Source organism: Triplophysa rosa, unplaced genomic scaffold (assembly GCF_024868665.1).
Source record: "Triplophysa rosa unplaced genomic scaffold, Trosa_1v2 scaffold111_ERROPOS1612138+, whole genome shotgun sequence".
Taxonomy (NCBI): Eukaryota; Metazoa; Chordata; class Actinopteri; order Cypriniformes; family Nemacheilidae; genus Triplophysa; species Triplophysa rosa.
The window spans coordinates 12477-39977 of record NW_026634051.1 but is presented as its reverse complement, the minus strand read 5'-3'; the positions used below and the strand labels follow the sequence as shown (position 1 = coordinate 39977).

Genomic DNA, 27501 nt, shown 5'->3' with positions numbered 1-27501 from the left:
GACTTTACACTCTTAAACGTGCTGGCTTCTCATGCTTAACATGGTCAACTTGCTAAAAACGAGTTGGACATATGACGTAGTATTTCTGTACTTGATACACTCTCCCAGCACTCCAACTTGTTTCGGAAAGTTTATTATTATTCTGGATCCCTGTGTAGTCACAGAGATCCTATTCCTTTTATTGGCCATCCTCCCGGAAAAGCAAGGCGAAAGAAAGAGCCCACCAACAAGCCCGCCGACGAGCGAGACCCGCTTACCATCAAGATTGTGCGCGCTATGTCAGGATGGGCTGCGCTGCAGCTCGTTACTCTTGCGATAGTGAAGTTTAGGTGTGTCTGTTCGTTCACAGCATTTCAGTGATGGATGTTATATAAATGGTGGAAATAACGCTGGATTTGGAGATCGTTTGAAACGGTCCCAGTTCTAAAAGATGCCAGACATGAACTGCACACGGTAAGTCAAACTAAGTCATACATCTGTGTTTTGTCGGCAATTGGCGTGTACGTGCATAATGTACAAAACACGAAGGGATTAATGTGATGATGTGTTGCTTGCTCATGCTGTAGTTCCATTCCACTCTCCCCACTAGTCCCACCTCTAGCAGCTAATATTTTTCCGGAAATAATCGTACAGCTGTATCTCTCTTTTATAAATTTGATCAAACTAAATACTCTTCGTAGATATGAAGTATGCAATACTACTTTATAGGCACTCAATATTAATATGAAACTGCCTGTGATACGCGATCTTTAATGGAATATGGTGTTTAAACAAAGAAACTACCTACGTTCAAATGGTTAAAGAACCTACTTAGAAAGTCAATCATGTATGTGATGAGTCATAGTCTTCAAGTGCCAAATATAACTGCTGTGGATAAGTCAGTATGCCACATGATGCATTCATTCTAAAATGGCATGAACACTTCGATTGGCTCCATAACAAGTAAGATTCTGTGTACAGTGTGTTAAAGGACTAAAATAAGGATAAAATGAGCAATTTCAACAAGTTGGTATGATTTATTAGGGTCTTCATGAAATGTCTGGAACACATTTTGCTTAAAAACAATGGCTGTGTAAACAAAACCCTTTTTGCCTCGTCAAAAACAGCTATGCTCACAGCAACCTGTTTTGGTGCATGTCTCTTTAAATGATAATGAGTTACCCCGCTTCCATCCAGCGAGTCAACACAACACACGTGTAGTACTGCCATGCTAAATTATGTTTCCTGAACTCCTCTGCGGTTAGTTTAGTTTTAAACATCTCAGATCATTCGTCCGGAGACTAAAAAATCCGTCACAGCAAACAGCGCTCACGTTGTGCGTGTATGCTTGCCTAAAATCCACTGAATGTGCACATGCAGATCTCAGCGGAATTGCGTGGATTTTAGCGCTTGTCGTTGACAACGTGAGAGCACAACGTGAGAGCATAACTAGTATGCTGTGACAGATTTTTCAGCCTAAGGACGAATGATTTGTGACGTTTAAAATGAAACTAACCTTAGTGTTCGCCCCTGTTCATTAGCAAAACAAACAGCTTGCCGCAGCTGAACATATTAACACACATATGGGCAGTTTCCCGGACAGGGTTTAAGACTAGTCTCAGACTAACTCAAATGTTATAGGTGTCTTGATAGAAAACAACTCACACTGACATATCTTAAAATATTGTAGTGCATTTATTTTGTCTCGAGATGCACACCAGTAATGTTTTTATAAGGTATGTTCTTTTAAAACGACTTGCACATACAAATTTAACAAAGGCCTAGTCCTGGTTTAAACTAATCCCTGTGCGGGAAACCACCCCATAATGTATTAACATACATACAGCTAAACTCCAAGTGCCCATTTGCCAAATAACATAAATATAGAGTAAGTGTAACACTGGCTTTGAATGTTCTATTTAGCCCGTGACTGACTTAGCTCCCCTCGCTATCACACGCTAACGTTATCCTCCTACTGTATATATACAGTACATGTACATCAATTCAGACTGTTTATAAATATTACTTACATCGGCAGCTTTGTCTTGTTCAGTTAGTCTCGATCACTCTTGAGGAACAACTTTGAAGCTAATCCTGCTTGTACTGTCCCAGGTTGATAAAGCACTCCGGCTTGAAGTGATTCACGCAAACAAGCAGGTTTTTACTTATGGTTTCTGAGGGATTTCCACTAAAAATAAAATAAATCCACTCCTGTCTCTTCCGAGGTTAGGACTCTGTGCAGCGACTACATTGCATGTTGTCCACGAACTTTAGCCATGGCCTCACATACACCACTGTCGCTTGTGAAAACAACAATGGCGGCAGCGCCGTGGGTGGAATTGTGTAGATTAAGGGGCGGTAATATTATAATAAGAGGCTGCGTCTACGTCACATCAGGAGCGAAATCTAAACGGCTCGATTTCTCACATGCTTGCAGAGAAAGGCTTACCAAAACTAAGTTACTGGGATCTTGTTATTCACATTTTCTGGGTTGCTAGATGCACCGGGGACCCGATTATAGCACTTAAACACAGAAAAAATTTGACTTTCATACAATGGGTCCTTTAAGTTTCAACTTTTATGTTTTTTTCAATTAACAAAAGTGTTTCAAAATCCTGTTCCTGGAGGCACACAAGCATTCACCTATTTTGGATATCTTCCGAATCAAACACACCTCATTCATCTCATCAGCTTGTGAGTAATGGAAATGAAGACCCGAGAAGGGTGTGTCAGACAAAACTCTGTGCCTAAAGGAGCACTTTATCCACTTTACAAATGTGTCACTGATCCACTGCCAAAAGTCTTGTAGGAACAGAACAACAAAAATATTGTTGCAATGTAGATGTACTAAAAAGTTGATGGTGTAGGAACAAAGTCTTACCGTAGTGTCCACAGCAGTGACAGTGATCGTGGGGACTAGTTTAGGGGCCACATTTATGGACTGACATACCACACAGCCCTGTGGCCCCAAGGAGACAATGACTGAACCACAGCCTTTTTGTAGCAGATCCAAGCCTACTCGACTGGCATCTTCCACTGAGGAAACGGGCAGCCCTGTTAGCAGCTCTGCCTGTAAGGACAAACACAAAACTACACTGTAAAAATAACCTCAAATATCCTGTTGTGTTATCAAAGAACCTTAAACTGTATTTTAAGTGCTTCAAAGCTCTTTTTCTCATAATAGGGTTATTGGTGGAACCATCTATAGTCTTTGTGGTTCTTCCAGGAACTTATAAGATTCTTGAATAACCCCATATTCAGTTCTGAAGTTCTGGAGTCACATTTTCACTACACTGGGACCTCAAAGTGCTTTGCGGGTTAATGAAGGAACTCAAATTCTAAAAAATGGTTCTTGTAAGATCTGTAAACTTGTAAGTGGTTCCTGGAGAATCTCTCTTGTACAAGACAGTATCTAGAGGAACCCCCCAAAATTCTGCATGAAATAGGGATTTTTAGTGTCTGATCATTTTGATTTTTTATGAGAATAAGAAGTTCAAAGTTTGGTTTTTGGCCCCTGCTATGTGAACACACATTTTAAAATCATGCACATGATTAGAAAAGGCTAAATGTTAGTTTGAAAAATTTCAGCAAGCTTTTAATTATTTTATATTTCTTACTATTGATATTATATTAATTGGAGACAAAACATTTTTATTGTATAAGTAGATCCTAAGTCACTGAAATCTTTTGAAAATGTAAACGTTGTTGTGCTTTCCATCCAAACAAACGTACTCGGTTACTAACGTAACCTCGGTTCCCTGAGATACGGGAACAAGTACTGCGTAGCAGGACGCTATGGGGGAAACTCCTTTTTCTCCGATGACTGAAGCTTTACAATAACGCAGTGAATACTGCACGGCCATTGGTGCTTGCAAAGTAAAACTTTGAGCCAATGGCAGCGAAGCTGCACGGACCTATGGCGATGGTGCCCGCCAAAATGGGTGGGGCTTATGGCTATATAAGCAGACACATCACCGTAGGGTCCTCAGGTTACTTCGACTGAAGCAACGACCATATGCAGCGTGTAAGCACGGCCAGGAACGCAGTACTCGTTTCCGTATCTCAGGGAACCGAGGTTACGTTAGTAACCGAGTACGTTCCCTATCGATACTTCACTCGTACTGCGTAGCAGGACGCTATGGGGAACCAGTATAATCCCGCCGTGCTACAAGTGGAACGAAAACATCATATAATCCCGAAGCCGTGGCTCGAGGATAGGTATGAGGCAGAGAATCCTGCGGAAGGCGGAAAAGCCAAGCTAATAGGTGGCCTAATCTGGTTAATCGTCCCAGTAGTGTGCTAGGTGCTGGTGTGGTTGAGGGCAACCCCAGCCCAGCAGTAGTCTTAAGCAGAAAGGACCTGGGCCTGTAAGGCTGGAACGTCCAGACTGTAGAATCTGGTAAATGTGGAAGGCGAAGCCCAGCAGGCCGCCGCACAAATATCCGCTATGGAGACTCCGCTAGACCATGCCCAGGAAGAGGCGACACCTCTAGTAGAATGGGTTCTAACTCCCGTGGGGCATAGAAGGCCCAAGGAAGAGTATGCCAGCGCGATAGCCTCAACTATCCATTTAGATAGTCTATGCTTCGTGACCGGAGACCCTCTGGTGCGGTTGCCAAAGCAGACAAAAAGCTGTTCCGACCGCCTGAATGGGGCGGAACGCTCAATGGAGATCTTAAGCGCTCTGACTGGACAGAGCAGATTCAGCTCCGGGTCCTGCTCGGAGGAGGGGAGCGCGGAAAGTGTCACTACCTGTTCTCTAAATGGAGTAGAGAGCACCTTAGGTACATAACCATGTCTAGGTTTGAGGACTACCTTAGAGTTGTCAGGCCCAAACTCAAGACAGGAGGGGCTCACAGAGAGCGCCTGTAGATCACCCACACGTTTTACCGATGCTAATGCTAGCAGCAGAGCGGTTTTAAGCGTTAAGTGACGGAGGTCCGCAGACTGCAGAGGCTCGAAGGAAGGGCCCTTCAGAGCTCTCAACACTGTGGGCAGATTCCATATGGGAACGGTGAGGGGGCGAGGAGGGCGTAGCCGCCTGGAACCCTTCAAGAAACGAATGACCAAGTCATTCTTTTCCACTCCTTGGCCCGCTATGGGGGCATGAGAAGCTGCAATTGCTGCCACATAGACCTTGAGCGTGGAAGGGTAGCGGCCCTTATCCAACAGCTCTTGCAGGAAGGACAGAATTAGTGATATGTCACAGGATTCTGGGTCTGCGCCGCGGGTTGTACACCAGGTGGAGAAGACAGACCACTTGAGGTTATAGAGTCGTCTAGTAGACAGAGCTCTAGCCTGTGATATTGTGTTCATGACACTCTCGGGGAGGGCCGTAGGCTCCCGTCGAGAGGCCAAAGGTGCAGAGCCCAGAGCTCTGGCTGGGGGTGCCAAATCGTGTTGCCTGCCTGAGAGAGGAGGTCCCGTCTCAGGGGAATAGGCCACGGGGCTGCTACGAGCAGCTGAGACAGTTGCGCAACCCAGGGCTGGTTCTTCCAGAGTGGGGCTACGAACAGCACCTTGTGCGCCTGTTCTCTGATCCTCCTGATCGTCTGTGGTATGAGAGCAATCGGGGGGAAGGCATAGAGGAGCCGGTTGGGCCAGTTGTGGGCCGAAAAATAGGTTGGGCAATGAGTGTTGTCTGTTGAGGCAAAAAAGGTAGATTTCTGCCTTGCCGAAGACTTCCCAAATTTTCTGAACCGACTTGGGGTGGAGCGTCCATTCCTCTGAAGGGACGTTGCTCCGAGATAGCATATCTGCTCCCTGGTTCAGTCTGCCTGGCACATGAGTTGCCCTTAGTGATCGCAGATTGCACTGAGCCCATTCCAAGAGGCAAAGTACCAGGGAGAAAAGGCGTCTTGAGGAGAGGCCTCCCTGGTGATTTATGTAGGACACCACTGTCATGCTGTCTGATCGGACTAAGACGTGGCGGTCCCGTAAGACCGGCAGGAAGTGGCGAAGAGCCAGCCATACTGCCTGCATTTCTAGGCAGTTGATGTGCAGGCCCTTTTCCTGAATCGACCAGTGGCCGAAGGCCGGTGTGCCATCGCACAGAGCCCCCCAACCCGTTTTGGAGGCGTCTGTTGTGACCACCTTTCATCTGCATGTGGTGCCCAGGGGCACACCCTGCTCCAACCAAAGAGGATCCCTCCATGGGGCTAGAGCTGTTACACAGACCTGATCCACCCAGATGCGTAGGCGTCCGAGACGCCAAGCGTGAGGCGGAACTCTCGGTTTCAGCCAGTACTGCAGAGGACGCATCCGAAGAACACCCAACTGCAGTACTTGAGACACGGAGGCCATGAGACCCAGCATCTTCTGAAACGCCTTGAGGGGGCGTGACGCTCCGGGCGTAAAAGAGGCCGCGAGCTGCTGAATGGCTAGGGCACGGTCTGGTGAGATTCTGGCCGTCAGACGGTTCGAATCGAAAACCGCCCCCAGGAACGAAATCCGTTGGCTGGGGGACAGAGCGCTTTTGGCAAGGTTGATTCTGAGCCCCAGGCATTCCAGGTGACTGAGGAGGAGGGACCTGTGGGACCTTAGCTCTTCCTCTGACTGTGCTAGAACAATCCAGTCATCGAGGTAGTTCAGAATGTGGATTCCCGTCTGCCTGAGAGGGGATAGAGCCGCGTCCATGCACTTCGTGAAAGTGCGGGGAGCTAGAGACAGTCCAAATGGAAGGACCATGTATTGATATGCAACCCCTTCGTAGGCGAATCTCAAGAATCGTCTGTGATGGGGGGCTATCTGGATGTGGAAGTATGCGTCTTTCAGATCCAGGGAGAAGAACACCAGTCCCCTGGGTATATCTGTGAGAGGATCTGTTTCAGTGTAATCATTCTGAAACGCCGTTTCATAAGGGCGCGGTTCAGATGTCTGAGATCGAGGATGGGGCGGAGACCGCCATCCTTTTTGGGTACGAGGAAGTAGCGGCTGTAGAAGCCCGACTCGGTTTGATCTGGAGGAACCGGTTCTATTGCTCCTTTGTCCAGTAAGTTCACCAACTCCGTGCGCAGAACGTGTGAATTCGTGCTCTGGACTCGGGTGGTGATCATCCCGCGGAAACACGGGGGTCTGCGAGCGAACTGGAGTGAATATTCTCGAGATATTATTCCCATTACCCAATCTGATATCCCGGGGATGGCCCGCCAGGCCTCGGCCCGTATGGCAAGGGGTTGAATGCATTGGGGAGGCTTATATGCTTTTATGCCGCCTTTCGGGGGCTTGACTCCTGAGGAGAGTGGAAGAGGAAGGTTGCTCTTTTTCTGACAATGTTTGTGTTTTATATAAGTGCCCGCTATAACAACGGTGGGTTGTGCGGGCGTTAGAACAGATCCTGTATTCACATTTTGGAACAAAAACACATTTTCGCCGGCACCTGGAACAGAACGGGGTGTTTGGGCGAACAAAAGAGCCTTCTTTGAAGGAGGTCCAGCCACAGCGAGACACGGTCCCTTCCTCTTCCTTTCCTCGGTCTCAGGATGGTGCCTGAGGCGCATGGTCCAGCGTGATCTTTGGCCGGGGTCCCTGACGCTGAGGGTGTGGGAAACGTCTCCCGGAGCGAGATCGTTGACGCGTCTCAGCTCCTGTTACCTTCTGGGCAGCGGGGGGCGTGTGCTTTCACCGGCTGCTGAGTTGGTGCTGGCTTGGGGCGAGCCGACGCAGGTCTGGACCCGGGTCTCTTGGGCAGGAAGTGCTTCATGGCCTGCGAAGATTTCTGCGCTGTGGTGAAGCGTTCCGCAAAACCCTCCACTGCTGGTCCGAAGAGGCCGGCAGCGGATATTGGAGCATCGAGGAAGGGGACCTTGTGTGCTTCCTTGATCTCTGTGAGTGTCAGCCACAGATGGCGCTCGAGCACCACGAGACTGGCCATCGATCTGCCTATCGCCTGGGCCGTGGCCTTGGTGGCGCGTAGGGCGAGATCCGTCGCGCTCCGCAGCTCTTTGAAGGGCGCGATATCTGTACCGGACCCGTCCATGCCCTGGAGGAGTTTGGCCTGGTACACTTGACGCCGGCGGACGCTGGTCGGCCTGGGAAAAACGAACCGGCAAATTTTCTCTCTGTGGAGAAGGCGAGGCACGCCGAGGGGACGTGAGCTCACGCTTCCCCGAGCGCTTAGTTCCTCTACCCCGCTGCTTCGTCTCCGTAGAGTGAAGCGGGAGGAATCGAGAAGCAGATTCGCTCTCTGAGAAGAAAGCTATCCGCGAGCGCAGAGAGGAGAGACTCATGTTCTCGCAATGAGGGCATTCCGTCTCTCTGAGTGCGTCTTGAGCATGGGAAACTCCCAAGCATGAGACGCACTCGCCGTGACCATCAGCGGCGTGCAGGGATATCCCACACGAATGACAGTGACGGCGCGGCATTTGCAACAACCCCGCAGGAAATTTGCTCATGGAAAATTTGCTTTTTTTAGAGCTTGCCGGATGGCGGCAGGGAACAGGAACCGGCGCTGCTGAGAACCAGCGAATCGCTGAGCAGAGAGGTCCAGTCCGCTGCAGTGCTTTTTCCGACGGCGAAGCTATCAGTCCGAGTAGCGAGGTAGAAGTCGTCGCTGAAGGAGAAGAAATCTGAGGACCCTACGGTGATGTGTCTGCTTATATAGCCATAAGCCCCGCCCATTTTGGCGGGCACCATCGCCATAGGTCCGTGCAGCTTCGCTGCCATTGGCTCAAAGTTTCACTTTGCAAGCACCAATGGCCGTGCAGTATTCACTGCGTTATTGTAAAGCTTCAGTCATCTGAGAAAAAGGAGTTTCCCCATAGCGTCCTGCTACGCAGTACGAGTGAAGTATCGATAGGGAACTGCAGCTGCTATGTGTGTTTATTGTGCAGTCTCGCCCTCCACAGTACTGTGGCGCTGTTGGCCCATTGTCGCAGCTCAATGCATGTGCTATGTGGCGCTTTCGTTGGTATGTGTGTTTAACTTTTTCCAGCTCTGCGCAGACCGATCACCTTATGACAAAAACCATACGACATTAGAATAGCATTTCTAAAGCATACAGAGTGTCAGTTCACACATAGCTCTCACTGTGCTTTGATGTCATACGCCAATCCGTCTGCGATCAAACATTTGTCTGTGGCACGAGGCGGTACAAGTTTTCACCGGTGTTCCGCTCGCGCCACAGGCGGAAATTCAAAATAACAGATCACAACAACCTCTCGACTGTCCCATTGGAGGTAAGTAATGTCAAAATATATAAATAACTTAAATATATTAACTACATACTAGTTATATAAATGTATACTCTGACACGTCTAATTGTATGGCCGTTTTTGGCTGTTTAATCAGTTTATTTACACACTGTAGACAGCCGAGATGCTAATGAATATAAGTTAATGATGAAGCTTGTGGGGCTAACGTTAAATGGGTAACGTTAGTTTTAAAGGAACAATACGGCGTTTTTAGGAGGATCTATTGACGGAAATGCAATATAATATACAAAACTATTTCTTCAGAGGTGTATAAAGACCTTACGTAATAAACCTTTATGTTTGTAATACCTTAGAATAAGCTATTTATATCTACATACAGAGTGACTAGGCATTGTAATATTTTGTTTATTGTTACATTTGTAAACCAATTTGTGATGTGCTAAACGATTAAATGTAATTATTTATGAGACGTTATCTAAATCCCTCTTTTTTTGTCTCTATGTCTTATTCCCAGGGACACCCAAGGCCAACAGACCCAGCTCCAGCCCACCCTGATGCTCATCCTTGCACTGCCTGGGACACCTAAGGCCAACAGGCGCAGCTCCTGTTCTCTTTTTGCCATAAATACATATCTACTTTAGCAATACAAAATTGTGAAATGCACTATAGAAATAATTTTGACTTTGGATCCTCACACCACCTGGTGATAGCAGGAAACCCATTTGGAGAGAACAGCATTGTTTTTTTCTTGCTCGCAAGGATTTGCTTTTTGGCAAATTACAACTTTACCATGGGTGTAGGCCTTGCTATGAGAGACTACTTTTTTTGCTGGACTTTTTTACAATTGTACATTTGTACAAAGTACCTGAAATATTTCTGTATTTATATTTAAAGTTAAGGCAAATTATTTGGTTAGTTTTGTTAAGATGTTGTTTTCATTTATAATAATATCACCAACACAGTATTAATTATACATTTGATTTCATGAATTTAGAATTGTAATGTACAATATTTACTATTTTGTGAATATTTATTCAATGTAAATTGTTGTTGTTTATCAATAAACTGTTTGCTTTGTATTTGCTTTTAGTATTTCTGCTTATTAAAATATTGTGAATAGCAAATATAAACTGTGAAATGGTGCCTTGAAGCACCCAATATGGTTCCAGACCATTTTAATAAAAGGGATCCCCAAGAAGCCTTGAGGGTTCCTCTGTTTGGTTACTGATATTCTTCCAAATATCTTCCATTGTGTTTAGCAGAACAAAAATAAATTTATACAGGTTTGGAACAATCTGAGGGTTAGTAAGTGATGACAGAAAAAAACTTCTTTCTTATATCAAACATGCACACTAAATGCATTCTGAATATAATGTTTTGCAATATTGACAATATTTTGCAATGATTTTCCAATTATTTGCAACTCGCCAGTATTGTAATATAAAAGTTTATAATATTTTTTACAGTTACAGTGGTTATGTATGGCATTACCCACCACAGTCATAGAAAAGATATTAAATGGCAGAAATTTTTGGTTTATTGTAAGGCATCTATTTTGGCTTGTTTTAAAAGTAAACTCTTTGTTTAGATTTAAAAGAACTATCATATAAAAACATTGTTTTATTTTATTGTTTGAGGTTTCTGAGGTGACCTTAGCAAGTTTTGATTAAATGAATATTTTTTTTAATTTTATTTTTGTCTATATAATTTTAGTTTCAATACAGCAAGTCCATATGTAAAACCCCAAAAAAGTTTGGCTACAGCCACTGCTGTTTTTCATAAAATACTGGATATTATGTTTTAATAAATACCACACAAACTTTAGCATACAAGAGTGTGCATAAAGCATGTTTCCATAACCAGAACTTTTAGGTACCTTGCAGGTGTTTAACATAACCCCCAACTAACTCCATAAAACCAGTGGAGATACCGAAAACTATCGGGCAACAAGTATTCCCTTTATATTTGTGTACTTCAAGCCTTACCAGAAATCTTTCCTGCCAAAACAGAAAAGCACAAGCATTACTCATCAACGTGTGGTAATCTGCATCTGTAAACTACGGATGAATCATTGTTCAATCTCGCGACAGAAATTGACAGGTAACAGCCAAATGTGTATGCAAATGCATGGGCTGGTGTGGAGGAGGCTATGTCTAGCGGTTGACTTGTACTAGCCTCTCACTTTTAAGTAACACCTGCACATCCCCCCCTATCAAAGTGGCCCTGGTCGATCAAACTTTTAGTCACTCTGGAAATTTTGCCTAAGGCCACACTGACACACCATCTGTGCATCAGCTGCTTGGTCGTAGCTGCTTTAACTTTACTGTTTCCCATCAATCCAAACCCTCATCTGTCATCTTGCCCTGTCGAGATGTAAGAGAGGGTGGCTCAAAACATCACAGTTACAGTAAGACACAGCAGTCAACCACATAATTTCTAGTAGACATCATTTGGGCTGTGTTTTGTTAATGGTCATGACCAGGTTGGATAATTTAGTTGTTCGACTCGATCTGCTTCAACAAACCTTAAGACATACAGGCAAGAAAGGCCCAAGTGTTGAATGTTGTCACTTTGCTTTTTAAGGTCAAGATTTATGTAATTCTTAGATGCTTTATTTTGAAAATGACGAAGGCTACTAATAAATAGCCTTTACAAGTTTAAAAGTGAAAAACTTTAAAAGTGAAATGTATATTTTTAAACCATCTTTTATTCCAGTGTAATGCAACTGAAATTGTGTTACCTCTGACTCATTGCAGCAGAAAATATCAGATGCTTTGTAGAAATCAGAATGCAAATCCACAATAGCCGGAGCTGGATTAAAAATGGTCTTCACTGTAAGAAATATAAAAACTATTAATATTTTAAAAGAAAAAACACAAACACCACATGTGGAAAGACTTAGCATTTCTGTGATATCAAAATATTGTTATCAGTTACAAAGGAAACAATATTTAAATCAGTACGCAGAAGCATACCATCACACCACAGTCAACGTCAGATAGCAGTCAGTGTGAAACTTGCCCTTTGCGCTTCTTGCATAAATTAGATTTAATACAAGCAAATTCTGCTCCTGTCTTAACAATCTTTTTTGTAAACAACGTCAATCCAAACCCATCAGTTCCCTTTTTTTTATCTCCCCATTACCCCTGTCTAACATTAAATTGTGGGTAAACCAAACCACATAGGAAGTGACTATAACCAAGAGACTATCTCCTTACTTCCTGTGTAATGGGGGTTTCTCATTTGTGTACAGACATACAGTACAAGTAACCTACGCACTTTAAGAGACGGGAATCTTTAACGTGTCGTAAAGAACATTTCTGCTGAATATTTATACATATAGTAAAAGACAAGTATACATAAAAAAGTGTATATTAAAATATAATGAGAATTGTTTAGAGTTTTAGCCAGATATCTCAGTACAAGCACATCACAGCCCCTTTCTAATTTACGTTATAGTGTACGTAAACAGAGCAAACATGAGAGCACCCGACTGCAGACGTCAATAATGCAGCGTAATGGAATAATCTCCCGATCAAACTCCGCTTCCCGAAAGTTATAAACTGCCTCCGGAACCCAGTTAAGGTACAAAAATCTATTCAACAAAAATAGTGATGCACGCAGTGAAGTCTTTTTTCGCTCAGCCGAGCCTTCTCTGTTGCTGTGTGGAGCAGCCTGTGTCAGTCACCTCTTTTACCCCCCACCCCCCCGACTCCTGAATGTCACTCACTCACTCACTCATGCGGGCATGCACTGCGGTCTCATGAGAAAACGCAGCTTTTTGATATAAAGTTTTTCTTGTTCCCGAATACAAATATTTTTTTAAGTATTTGTTCGAAATAGTATTAGTAAAAAACACGCTATTTGTGCCTTTCCGAATACCGTATTCGGGTTCGGCTCACAATGTTGGGGTGGAGCGCAATCGATTTTTTAATCAATCGATTAAAAAAATTAATCGGATTAATCACACATTTTTTCTGTGATTAATCACGATTAATCGCACACAACAATTATATTTTAAAATATACTTTTACATTTTAATAATTTCACATTTAATCTTCAAATTGATGTAGAAACAACATATTTCTTTAACAGCATCATTTTATGAAAGCTAACATTTTGATATTAGTATTGTAACTGATGTCTCTATTAAATTGATTATTTTAACATTAATTATAGCCATTCAACAGTATAATTGAGAGCTCATGTAGGAAATTGAAGGACACTTTACAGTCTTTAATGCTAAATTATAAATTAAATGCAGAAGAATTCTCATTAAAGCTATAAAATCACATTGATTTCCTCTTTCCTCCCATATTAAATCTAGATTAAAGACACATCTTTTCAGCCAAGCATTCACTAATACATAGCTAATGAACAGCAGCTACGCTAATTATTCTCTTTCTGTTTCTGCCCTCGCCTCGGGATGCCCATCCCGAGGTAGGGAGAGATTCCGCCAGGCCCAGATGAACGTCATATGCCCATCCACAACTAGAGATTACGCCAGCTACATCTGAAAATCCCGTGCCATCCTCCTGCGAGAGCCTGCGGACTGACTGACCATCCAGCTCCATCCAAGGCAATTCCATCACCACCCAAGAAAAAGGCGACCATCTGGCCGGCCCAGCTCAGACAATTCCATCCCCACCGAGAGCAAAGACGGACTACCTGTCACATAAATGCTAAATTTACAATACTTGGTATTTAATGCTAAACTTACATCACACGACAGCAGTTTGAAGTTATGGCTGCACTCAGTGACTTTGATTGGAGGTAGCTGGGTGGGTGTTGTAGGGAGTGGGGGGGCTTGTTGGTTGTGGTTCGGGGCGTTTCATTTGTTGGGACTGTGTGGGTCTGGTCTGGTTGGTCTTGTTTTGTGGTCGATGTCGGACAACAGAGGAATAAAGTTAATTATGCCATTACTACTTTTCCCTGGTTGTTCCTCTGTTGTCTGTTGTTGATCGCGGAATGAGACCGGGTTGGACCTGCACGGTTTCGGCGGGTGGGGCTTCCTGGGTCGCGGCTCGTGGGCTCTCCCTGTTCTTCGTGGACGTTGCTCGGTGGCTTTGGTCGGGGTCACTGAGTGCAGCTATGACACGTCAGAGGAGATCTGGCCCTCCCGGCTGAGCCTGGTTTCTCCCGAGGTTTTTTTTTCTCCATTATTCAGCATTGGAGTTTGGGTTCCTCGCCACAGCAGAGCAGTGCAGTGTTGGCTTGCTCACCGGGAGACTGCATTTATTTATTCATTTATTTATTAGATATTATTTATTATAATGATCTTGCTTGGTCTATAAACACCATGCACTGTGCTGTGTTTTACCTTTCTGTGTTTTTCTTATTTGCTCCTGTAAAGCTGCTTTGGAACAATGCACATTGTGAAAAGCGCTATATAAATAAAATTGAATTGAATTGAATTGATCTCTTTTATTTTGTTCTTTGATTAACATTAGTGACAGGAGTCACAGCACCACGTTTAAGAACGTGGCCCCTTTAAGAGCTGTCTTAGTACGCAGATCTGACCGTCACCGCACTCCCATTTTCACAACTCTTTGCATTCATTTAAGATTTTATTTTACACTTTGAAGTCTGTGCTTAAGAAAATGCTAGACAAAACGGGCTTTCTGACATAATCTTGTGTGGTTTTATCCATTCAAGCACGAAAGAGAACTTAACACGGATGCGCTGTCTGACAGAGATTCACCGACGCAGCCGTTACTGTACACACCAGACTGGACCTCTCGTTGCGTTTTGCCGCGTCCCACAGTTTAGAAGCTATCTATCTTCATTGAACGCGTCAAAGCAACTGTTTAAAATCGCGCTTAAGTGGTTTAAAAGCCTGTACACGAATAAGAGCGTGATTACATAATGTAACGCTAGACAAAGGATGTCAAAACAAACGGATGCTGTGTTAATTGCGATAAATATTTTCTCACGCGTTAATTTGAAAAAATTAATCGCATGCGTTAACGCGTTAACGTTGACAGCCCTAATATATATATATATATATATATATAGATATATATAGATAACTATAAATATAGACAAGAAGGAATATGGGAAAAAACAAGCCGAAAAACTACCAAGTGATGAATGAATGAGTCATATTAAATGTCTTTGACTTAAAATGAAAAACAAAACAGCAAAGAGAAATGTGAGGACAACTTTTGACTTAAAATGAAAAACAAAACAGCAAAGAGAAATGTGAGGACAACTTTTGAGGAGAAAATTAAAGTTATATTTACATTTACATATTTACATATTATATTTACAGTCCAGGGACGTATTACAGAACGTTTTTTTTCTTAGGACTTAACTTAGGATCTCATACACTGAAAAAAGATTATGTGCCTTAGTAGATTTTATGAAAAGAAATTAATAAAATACACTTAATATAATTATGTTCCTGTTTTTAACAAAAAAAATGAGTTAAAATAACATAAGAATCTTGGGAATAAAATCTACTAATTTTGGTTGTTAAGATTTTAATTATTTTGTTTGAGTAATTTTAATTGAATAAATTACAAAAATAAAATGCAACTCAATTTTATTACGTTAAACACATTTAAATTGGTCAAATTAAGTTTACTTATTTATTTTGTGTTGAGACTACATTAATATTTTTTGTAGATATAACTACCTTGGCAGTTGATCTGTAGTTCCCAGCATGCTTTGTATCTGACTGCATTAGGAGATACATTTTCCAGATTAACTGTCATTTTAAGTGTTTTTCAGTAAAAAGAAAGACTTGTTTGTGTTTTTTGTTGATTTATCTTTGAGATTTAGAAGAGTTTTGGTATTATTTTTAAGTTTGGGTTTTTTAAGTTGTTACCATTGTTCAGAAGGGCAGTGCTTGTGCCTAGGCTGAGAGAGGCACAAAATTAGTCATGAAGTGTGTTATTTCACTTATTAGGCAGCAGTGTTGGGTAAGTTACTCTGAAAAAGTAATTAATTACTAATTACATATTTGACAATATAATTAGATTACTCTCTTCAAAAAGTATTTAATTACTTATTACTAATTACTTTCTATATCCTACATCAACCTTGATGAGTTAAGTGATTCAAGGATAGACATGAAACGGCTCTTTTAATTCATTCAAATAAATAATATAAAACTACATAAAGTATTATTATTAATTACAAATGTGAGAATTATACTGTACATTAAAGCACGGATTTTAAAGTTAGACTTTGAATTTTGATGTCAATTCCTCTTCTGCACACACACATATTACACAAAGTATTTAGTTTAATTACATCAGAAGTAACTAATTAAATTACAGAAAAAATAAGAGTAATCCCTTACTTTACTTTTTCAAGGGAAAAGTAATTAAATTACAGTAACTAATTACTTAGTAACTAGTTACACCCAAGACTGTTGAGCAGTAACTATTTTAATGCCAGTCTACCATTTACTTGATATTTTAACAAAAACTAAATGTATTTAATAAGTAGAATTTACTTTCTATGATATATGACTGTACATATCAGCATTTAAGACCCGCGAACTGGACAGAAGATCACCGCTTTCACGGGTCTCAAATGTTATAGTTTTCATGATAAATAAACAAACGGTAGACTCCCGGCCAAAATAACCCAGCACCAGAAATAATATCAAAACACTTCAAAACAGCCTCCATTATTCGCAAACGGTGGATAAAACCTTGAAAAATGATATATGAGCCCGCCAAATCACAGAGATGCCGATTACAATTATTACAAATGACTAGAGGTCCCCAGGTAATACTATCAGGGCATATCAAGCGATCTCCAACAAAGCAATAGTGACGCATAGTACAAATATGTTTTACTCACATAAAATTGCTGCGCCATTCCTATCGGATCCAATATTGATGGCACAGCACTGCTTTTTTAATTTTAGTCTCTCCGCAAAGACTTATTCAAGGAATCCGCGTTGAAATGAAGCGAACAAACGCTCAATGTTTTACCCTTGTGAGCTGGAACGTCTTTAAAAATGAACTTCAACCACGCATTCCTACTGTCGGAATCCGAAGGAAGGTTATGCAGCGACTGTGTTCTTCCACAACCAGGCACTGCACAATATTTTGCGATCTTTAACGGCATGATGCTTACACTCGCTCTATCTGGTTCCGTGCAGCTTGTGTTCAGTACTGTCATGCGTGAACCAGTGGGCTGGGCTCGAGAAGTAGGCGTTGATATTCTTCTGTGGAGGCGGTGTTCAACCTATCATAGATAGGTGCATTCCAGGACCTGCCGTTCGCGGAGCCTCGTGTCAATAACAGTTGTTATTTCAGTAACAAGGGCGTTTTCAGGTCTGACACTTACAGGATGTTCGCTTGAATACAATTCCCTCTTATATAACAAAAGCTCGGGTTAAAATTGTGGTCCTAGTTCACTGCACCTTTAAGATATAGGCCTAAGTGTTTCGTTGTAACGTTATGTCTGACGGAAATTAAATGTTAGTCAAGGGAACAAAGTCTTTCACCCAGCTAATTAATATCACGCAATGTTTAAATCTGTATAATGAAGGTTTTAAATGTAATTTTGGTGTGTTGTATGATACATATTTTTTTTAAGTTAAGACGTGCATGTGCTTTTTCTCTCATAAGCCAAGTTTTGTACGTTATGTTGATGTACGGTGCTCCATTTCGATGCGACTGACTGAAATCTATTAAACTTATTGTTAAAAATAGTAGTAAGTTATATTAGGGTAACGTGGGCTTGTTTTGTGAGTTTTTGCCGGCGCAGTTTATTCAACTAAGATGGCATTAGGTTGAGTAATTTATTTGAGAACTTGGGTGAATTATTCCTTCATGTTTTCCTCTGTTTTCCAATGTTATTTCCAGGTCTATGCAGAATTTAAAAGAATTACTGGAGGAATCTGCACTCAACTTTCCACAAAGCCTTGGAAGTCCGTGCTAAAGATCTGATGCATCAATCCAGAAGAGGTGATAGTCAAAATGAGTTAAATGCTACAAGGCACACATGTACACTCTTCTCAAATAAATAAATTAGTATATTTTAACCTATGTTTTCTTTATTGCAGACCACAGATATAGCCATGCATCGATGGCAGCAAGTGATTTTCTCCACAAGAATTCACAAACTCAAAATACCTATGTTTGGCGTCAATTTTTTCAATAGGCCTTTTTTGTAGTTCAGCAAATAAGTTTGCTGTTGTATTTCAAATGTAATGTCTGTCAACAGGAGCACTTAATCATGTATGTTCAGTCTATATGAAAAGTGATTGTTAAGAACTAAAAGGTCTTGGTTTATTTGTGTGGTTTACGTTTTGTGACTTGAAAGATTCCAGATAATATTTTTTGGTAACTACCCCAATGTGCAATTATTTATAACTAGTTCCACAGGGTTTTCTAGTTAAAATTCCCAAATAATAAGAATTAATTGAAGTAATGGATAAAACGTGGGGTAAATACTTAAATTTTAATTGACAGAATCTTTGCTGTATGTTTTCAAATATTAAACTAATTAAAAAACTTTAGTTGAATGAATTATAAAACTAGTTGAGCAAGCATACTTTTTAATATTTGAGTCAAGTTTGGGCCAACTAAAAAATAACAATTCAAGTAACACTTTAGGGACAAAAATTAAGTGAACGTAAAATTTCTGTGGAACTAGTTACTAAATAATAATTATACTTTTACAGTGTACTTTTAGGTCTGTTTACAAGCAACTGACAATGTGCGAGCTGCTGCTGTGATAAAATATTCGATTAAAACACAAACTTATTGTCCTTTCTATTTCAATGCGGCAGATAATAAAGTTTTAATAAGCTATATGTGGAATCATATTTTGTTGGGGTCTGTATTGTTAGTGTTTTGTTGTTGAGGTGCATTAGAGGGATACTGCACCCAAAAATTCTGTCATGAAACCTCTGGCAGGGAGCAGAGCAAGACGGTCAACCTATGTGCCGAGGCTTAGCCGATTTAAACCATGTGGACGTGTAAACTCCCTTTGTTTTTCATGCTACACGAATAACCGACTAATCCCGAGAGTAATAAAGAGCGAGGAAATGTAACATCACACTATGATTCTGTCAGGAATTACGTTGAGGAAGAACCCAATTGCAGGCAGCAGGGAAGGGATTAACAAAGAGACTTTAATGATAACAAAACAGCAAAAAAAAAAACACAATGGGGAAAAACAAGACACACTAGAAATAATAAAAGACGGATACACAGGAACTATACTAACTACACTAAAACTTATAATGACTAAATACCACACTTGACAGGACTACAATAAACTAACACTAGACTTACTTGACATAGACTGGGAGACATCACGAGGATGAGTAGAGCACTGACAACAGGATGTGGAACATGGTAAGACCAACGACAATGAATGAGCACAAGACAATAGACACAAGGGCTTTTTAAAGGGGAATACAAACGAGGGATGATAACACAGGGAGGGTGATGGGCAGGCGACAAGGATCAAACACTAAGGAGAAGTTAACGAGGGAACGAGAGGGCGGGGTTAAAAGACGTGACACCAGAGAGAGGGAGTACTGTATATATGGAAGGCCCACAGGGCCAAAACGTCTCTCTCCACATATAACACAAGGGATCTGTCACGATCCTGCCACTAGACCGGAAAATCATGAACAAGGAGGCAGGACCATGACATATTTATCCTTAAAGGGCAATAATATTATAAATGCTACAATACACTGTTTCAACAATTGTTAGAGAAATACCTGTGAGAACACAGAAAGGAGTCAGTCAAATATAAAGTGCACATTACTTTTCGTGTCAAGTGTTCATGGAAAAGGTAAGTTTATCCACAAGTTTCCTCTGCCCCATGACGCTTTGCACGATTTATGGGACTAACTACGGGTTCAATGTAAGCAAATGCGTTTCTGCCATATTTCAAGTCATTCGTTATAGCAGAATGTGAACTTACACACGGAGAGCACTTATAAACTACATCAGCATACTGTCCACAACTTCATAGAGGAATGGGATGATTTTAATATTTAATATTTGACCCACCAATAACTGTCTGTCTGTCTAAAAAAAAGAAAAAAAATACTTAATTGTTTTTGTTCTGTTGACATTTTGTTCAACAAACATTTTGAAGAATGTAGGACAGCAAACAGTTTTGACTAATATTCTAATTTTTGCTACTATGATAGTCAGTGGGATCCAAGAACTGTTTGGTTACAAGCATTCGTCCAAATATCTTTCTCTGTGTTCAACCAAACAAAGACATTTATACAGGTATGTAAGAGTCTGAAATTTTCATCCAAATTTTTTTCACGTTAAAAAATAACCACATAAAAAAAAAATATATATATATAACCACACGTTGTGTCAATCACATTTACACACTGCATCCATTATTTTCGTCCGTCATAAAAAATTCGGACTCGGACTGGGTTCGATTTTCTGCGTTTTTCGTTTTCATAACAAGCATTTTGAGAGGTGTTTTGACAATTCAGGAACATCGTACAAATGAGCGCCAAAATCCAGGATGGCGTCTCAGTACACTTCATCTCGCAGCACAAAGTACTGTATAAGAAACAAAGTGCAGATTAGAGCCCTGCTGCTAATTATGACTGATTTCGTGATCCCGCTCCCGGTTCATTTCTGACCAATCCCGCCCGCTCCCGCAATGTGTGTGTTTCACTCCTGCCCGCACCCGCGAACAATTTAGTTTAAAGAATTTAAATGTTAAATTCCAATGTTGAGGTATGCTAACGTTCCTTAATAACAGACACAGAACATTTGCACTCAATTAAACGCTCATCTTATGGTCAATAAATATGTTCATGTGAAGGTAAGCACCACACGCCCGACAAATAACTTAACAAATGACAACATGTGACAAATAATTTTTTTTATTATACCTATAAAACTGTTCACTTTTGAAATGCTACAAACATAACATCGGAACTCTTAGCCTCGAATGTCTTTACAGCAAAGTTCAACGCATTTCTCTGTAGTATCTTGCTTAACACATGCAGGGAGAAGTACTTTAAAAATTACTTTAAATTTTCTTTGAAGCAGATCTTACTTTACAAAACAGATGGCGGCAGACTCAAAAAAATGATTGTTGGGGGTTGTTTGTTTAACTTAATCAATATAGTTAGATCTAACATATTTGTATGTGTTTCTTGTTCAAACACAATTTAAATGTGTAATTCTGACAAAAAACTCTTTGACATAACTTATTCCATTTGTGTTGGGACAACCTGAATCATTTTCATTGACAAACTGAAACTACACAGTGGACTGAGTTCCCAGCATGCATTGCCCTTGTGACTGGATTTAGATAGTAAATTTCTAAATTAAATGTTATTTTATGTGTGTTTTTGTGCAGGATGAAAGATAAGGAGTTTTATTAGTGTTTACTGTTCTGTAATGTTAAAACTCACAAGATGTTCTGTTGTCTGTGATTTTTGAGGGGTTACCATAGTGGTGAAGGGTAAAGGTTTTACTTAGGTTGGGGACGAGCACATTTATGTCATTTTTGCATGTATACCTAACCCATATTGAGCACCGGTACTTTGTTGGGTAAGCACACTATAAGTTCACATAGTGTAAAATAAAGAGCAACCAAAAAGGTACAGTATATGAAAATCTGGTTAGGAAAATGGGCATCTGATTCTTCTCCAGTAAGACTGTGGAGGTGGAATGTGCGTAATTCAAGCCTTGAAGTGCTATTTGTGCATGTCATTGTCTGATTAATTCATCGCAAGTGATAGGCGGATAATTTAGGCTAATGGCCTGTCTTTTAACACTTAATATGGTCTGGTAACAGGCAAAGCAGCATGTATCAGGGCAGTTCTTAGAAGGTGAATGTCGGGGAGCGTTGGTGTAGGGAAAGGGGGGGGTCTCCATCTGTGTCACCCATCTGTGGATGAAGCTTGTTCATCTCCATGATGAGGGTACAGGTTGTCTTTGATCAGCGGGGACCATACAAGGTGGTAATGATACCGTATCTGAGACACAGTTGGTTGTGTCTTTTTTTCCAAGAGGACAGAGTCGTGGTTTACAGTCACCAATTATTCCTAGTCAGTGCACACATTTTTTTAGGACATGGGAATTAGAGAGATACCTAAAAATAAGAGAAATACAACTATTGAAAAAAATAAAAAATAATGTTGTTAGGTCATAGGAAATGCAGTAGCGCTCGAGTAGATAAAAAAATGAGAACGAAAGATATCATAAAACACAAGATCATCACAGTGGGTAGACTCCGAAGGTTGGAAAAAACAGCAAGTGAGCTGAGAAAATCAGAAAAAGTGAGACATTCAGCTGAAGAGTTTGACTGACCGTGGTTTTCCTTGGCCATTCTCAAGGCATGTAGTGAGGCATCTGGATTAATTTCAAGCTGGCAGATTAGCACCTTGGCCGTAATGATGGCAGATTGTGCGTGTTGTAGGTCCTCTTGGCCCAGCAGCATGTTAGCACCAGCCACAATCACAATGGCGTTCTCCCCTGTCCATTTAACAAACTAAAAGTTATACACTTGTATGTCCAATTTTTAAAGGAAATATTCCAGGTTAAACACAGTTCATGCTTGATTGACAACATTAGTGGCTAGCTGGTGATTACCCCAAAAAGCATTATCAACAAATGTGTCATGGTTACTGCCAATTGAAAATACATTGTATTTCCACAAGCCAGCATAAAAGCTAAATTGACACTCTCCTGCTTACTTTCTTTTTCAACTTTATGTTGAAATTATTCCCCTAAATTGTTTTTAACAATATTATTAATAAATTAGATGGATCCAAGCATAAAATATAGTTCATAGGAACATGTGAATGTACTCATACACTATACTAAATTATCTCGCTGTTGCACCACAAACAGATGGACACAAATAAAGAGCTGACACTGGTACAACGAAAACCACAGAGTCAAGAGATATAAACAAGACTTTTTCTCAATATAACTTATTTGTTAGCTTTCAAGATAATTGTTCGCTTTTATATTCACACTGGAAGCTAGGACACTGATATGTTTGCAGGTTGTTATGGTGATTGTGATGCCAATTAGTGCTCTTTATGGGCAGCTTTCTGTGATACTAGGGGACTTCTACAAGGCTCAGCACTTACGCTGGGTCATTAAACCATGACATTTACATTCATTGGCAGGCTGGTTAAGTCATCCTTCTTTAGGTCCAAGTAGTGCTACATTAAACAGAACTAGCTAAAACTACCCTGCGTAGATGAGAGGACAAAAGTAAAGAGGTTCTCACTCATCCGTGTCTATTCAGAAGAGTCCTTAGTAATTTTAATTTTATTTCAGGGGCTTTAAAAACCCAAAGATGTAGCAGGGTTCGTACCTGGATCAATGTTTTTACCTGTCTCATTTACAATAATAGAGGCAGCTCCAGTCGCAGCCTTTTCAGTCTGCTTTGCAAAAGCTATAGAGAGAAAGCAAGAAATAAATAGCTTGAAAAGGATAAATTGCTTGAATACATTAACTTGGACTAAAGAAATCTTTTTATTTGTTGACAAAATGCAGGTATTTAACATCCAAACCCATCTGTTGTAAGTTACAACATAAATAGAGAAATGTATAGAGAAATCTGATGAGGCTTTGTTTACACCACACACGTTATTGTTTACAAATCTGTTCTCAAGAAAGATCAGGTCATTTAGTCAGACAGTGTAGATAATGGGCCTTATTTATGAACCACAAGTAAAATGAATTTTAGTGTAAAGAGTTTATAAAACAATGTATTCATAAACTGTCACATTAAATTTAATATAACAATTTAAATCACCAGTTTTATGTAAGATTTACAAAGAAATTCATTATATTTTTGTTCACTGTATATATACATCAAAATGAGCAAAAATTTCACTTTTTTCTATTTGGACAGAAAAAGGATTTAGCCAACACACCATTCTGTCTGTCTGACCAAAGCCTTAAACCGTGTCTACACCGTGGCTGGCGATGTGAAGCGACAAAAGACAATAGAACACATTACATTTACATTAGAACCCATTATTATATAAAATTTTGTTCACACTGGATGCGGCGCAACACAACAATCCCATTAGAACAAGCCATATGTTGTGTCGTGTTGGTCACGTCCAGGGGGAAAAACGTAGAAAGAAGAAATGTAGCAAAAAAATGTGAAGCAATGTAAAAACACAGTTTAGTCATTACCAGTTGATACGCCATTATTTTTGAAATTCTGAATGTAGTTGTCCCCAAAAAAGTCCTTTCCAACCTAAAGAGACAAGCAACATTCACTATATGTTGGGGAAACAGACTAAACGGAAAATAGAAAATAAAAGTATAACTTGAAAAGACATTTTATAGCAGCTTGCTGACCGGCCCAAGTTCTGCGTTGCTATGTTGGGCCAAGCCTTCCAGATATAACCCCAAACAAAATGCCTTCAGCACCCTACAAACACAACTTTTATCTCCCCGTATTTCCTTCTATTCCTCTCTATGATCCGATCAATGGTATAAGGTAAGGGGCAAAAGGATTTCTTTCTTCCCTACTGGGGCTGCTTTTATCCCACGCCTGGTAAAGACATGCTAAGGATAGGGTTCTAAGCCCCAGCAGAGAAGGCCCTTCACTACCTGGCCTTCTGTCTTTGAAGTGTGATCTTTCTTTGCAAGCATGGGAGTCTATTTTTGCACACTGCATACGGTTCGGTATTGATTGGGGTCTTTGCACTTACACAACGAAAGCTTTATTACTTGGTTAAAATCTCTCGCACAGTTTAACACTGAAAAACATAAATTGCTCAGTATCAACCCAAACCTTTTTAGGTGTACATGCACTTCAGGCAATGTTCAGTTATTTAAGGGTTTTAACAAAGTTAAAACATAGTAGACAATATTTCTTTAAACAAGGGATACCTTGCACACCATGGCAGTCTTGGCCCCCATTCTTGCAGCTTGAACACACTGATTTGCACCTTTACCACCAAAACCGATAAAAAACTTGTATCCATGTATTGTTTCTCCAGCCTTGGGAAGGCGAGGTGCCTGGCTAATAGAGACACAATGAAACAATATTTAGTGAAAATATTTACACATACAATGCTTTTAATTTGTGCCACCTGTCAACTGTACTTACAGCAGTACGGTAAGTAAAGCAGCTGTGGTAAAGATAAACTTTATTTTAACATGGTGCGAAATCTTAGAGATCATTTATTTCTTTGGTTCAAAACCTGTTTTTATTAGGGCTGTCAACGTTAACGCATTGACGCATGCGATTAATTTTTTCAAATTAGCGCGTGAGAAAATATTTAACGCAATTAACGCAGCATCCGTTTGTTTTGACATTCTTTGTCTAGCGTTACATTATGTAATCACGCTCTTATTCGTGTACAGGCTTTTAAACCACTTAAGGGCGATTTTAAACAGTTGCTTTGACGCGTTCAATGAAGATAGACAGCTTCTAAACTGTGGGATGCGGCAAAACGCAACGCGAGGTCCAGTCTGGTGTAAACAGTCACGGGCTGAAGGCTGCGTCGCTGAATCTCTGTCAGACAACGCATCCGGATAAAACCATACAAGATTATGTCAGAAAGCCCGTTTTGTCTAACATTTTCTTAAGATAGACTTCAAAGTGTAAAATAAAATCTTAAATGAATGCAAAGAGTTGTGAAAATTGGAGTGCGGTGACGGTCAGATCTGCGTACTGAGACAGCTCTTAAAGGGGCCACGCTCTTAAACGTGCTGCTGTGACTCCTGTCACTAATGTTAATCAAAGAACAAAATAAAAGAAGAAATCAATGTGATTTTATAGCTTTAATGAGAATTCTTCTGCATTTAATTTATAATTTAGCATTAACGACTGTATAGTGTTTGAGAACTTCCTTCAATTTCTGTATATTTCATGATAGCTCTCAATTATATTGTTGAATGGCTATAATTAATGTTAAAATAATCAATTTAATAGAGACATCAGTTACAGTACTAATATCAACATGTTTTCTTTCATTCATAAAATGATGCTGTTAAAGAAATATGTTGTTTCTACATCAATTTGAAGATTAAATGTGAAATTATTAAAATGTAAAAGTATATTTTAAAATATTATTGTTATGTGCGATTAATCGTGATTAATCACAGAAAAATGTGTGATTAATCCGATTAATTTTTTTAATCGATAGACAGCACAAATTTTTATACTTTGAGTTAGGAGTTGGTTGCTAGTGTTAAATAGTGATACAGCTCACCCACGGTTCCATACAAACCTCGGTTTTTGACCCACGGTTTTCAGTTCGGTTCTGATGGCTTCGGCACATTAAAGTGTTTTTTGATTGTTTTATGCTTATGTGACAGGAACAGTAAAAACTTAAGAAGAAAAAAACTATTTTATTGAAATTCTCTTTATTTTACTTGACTTATTTTATTATCTTCAAGCAAAAAACAACTTGTACAAATTCCTGGTGTTTTTAATAAATGTAAAGATTTACACTGGCAGCTCACAGCAGTTTTTGGTTTACTGTTCATCAACATGCCAGTAAAATAAGCTTCTTGAAGAGGTCTTGCACATCAGTGTAATTAAAATGACATAATTCAAAACTTGCGATTGCTGTAATCGAAGTAAACGATCAATGGGAAAGGCCAAAGATAATATAACAAGGTGCGTCACTGCCATTGCAATAAATTAGAAGAAATGCAATGCTAAATAGCTGCCTGGAGGCGCTCTTGCTATGAAATGGCTGTCCGAAAGGCCGCCGAGTGGCATGACTTTCGTTAAACGGACTTTGGCATGGTGCTGTAGACGCTCTTTCTGCATGTGATGTGCTGACGCGAACGTGCTGCTTTCGTATGCAGTGTAAAAATACTGTACATTCTTGATGTGCCAAATTTGGACATTATCACTTTAGTACAACGGGCATACAATAAAGCCAGCTCTCGTCTGTTCATCAGCATTATACTCGACAACAGCACATTGCTTCTCGTGTTGCAGGCAGTCTTGCTTCACCGCCCGATCACCACTCGCTATTAGATATTACTAGTGGGGATGCGTTTATCTATCTCAGCATACAGACTAGGGGTGGAGCCGAACCCGAATACGGTATTCGGAAAGGCACAAATAGCGTGTTTTTTACGAATACTTATTTCGAACAAATACTTTAAAAAATATTTGTATTCGGGAACAAGAAAAACTTTATATCAAAAAGCTGCGTTTTCTCATGAGACCGCAGTGCATGCCCGCATGAGTGAGTGAGTGAGTGAGTGACATTCAGGAGTCGGGGGGGGTGGGGGGTAAAAGAGGTGACTGACACAGGCTGCTCCACACAGCAACAGAGAAGGCTCGGCTGAGCGAAAAAAGACTTCACTGCGTGCATCACTATTTTTGTTGAATAGATTTTTGTACCTTAACTGGGTTCCGGAGGCAGTTTATAACTTTCGGGAAGCGGAGTTTGATC

At 40.5% G+C, this 27501-nt stretch overlaps 1 protein-coding gene and 1 long non-coding RNA gene across 3 annotated transcripts in view; one reads left to right on the top strand and one right to left on the bottom strand.

Annotated features, from left to right (window-relative positions):
* rbks (ribokinase) overlaps positions 1-25830 on the bottom strand; it is a 38667-nt gene extending 12837 nt beyond the window's left edge. The window contains exons 1-7 of one of the 2 annotated variants that reach the window (XM_057326580.1): positions 24971-25828; positions 24266-24329; positions 23451-23513; positions 22415-22579; positions 11872-11963; positions 2955-3049; positions 2861-2907 (exon numbers count right to left, since the gene is read on the bottom strand). In XM_057326580.1, coding sequence (XP_057182563.1) covers positions 2901-2907; positions 2955-3049; positions 11872-11963; positions 22415-22579; positions 23451-23513; positions 24266-24329; positions 24971-25000 — 516 coding nt within the window. In that variant the 5' untranslated portion in view covers positions 25001-25828 and the 3' untranslated portion in view covers positions 2861-2900. Of the gene's footprint in view, positions 1-2860; positions 3050-11871; positions 11964-22414; positions 22580-23450; positions 23514-24265; positions 24330-24970 lie in introns of both variants that reach the window. The other variant, XM_057326579.1, reaches the window with a different exon arrangement.
* Positions 285-20234, top strand: LOC130549377 (uncharacterized). Its single transcript, XR_008962175.1, has 3 exons — positions 285-453; positions 17960-18061; positions 18160-20234. It is a non-coding gene; the product is annotated as an uncharacterized LOC130549377 (long non-coding RNA).
* Positions 25831-27501: the final 1671 nt, after the last annotated feature.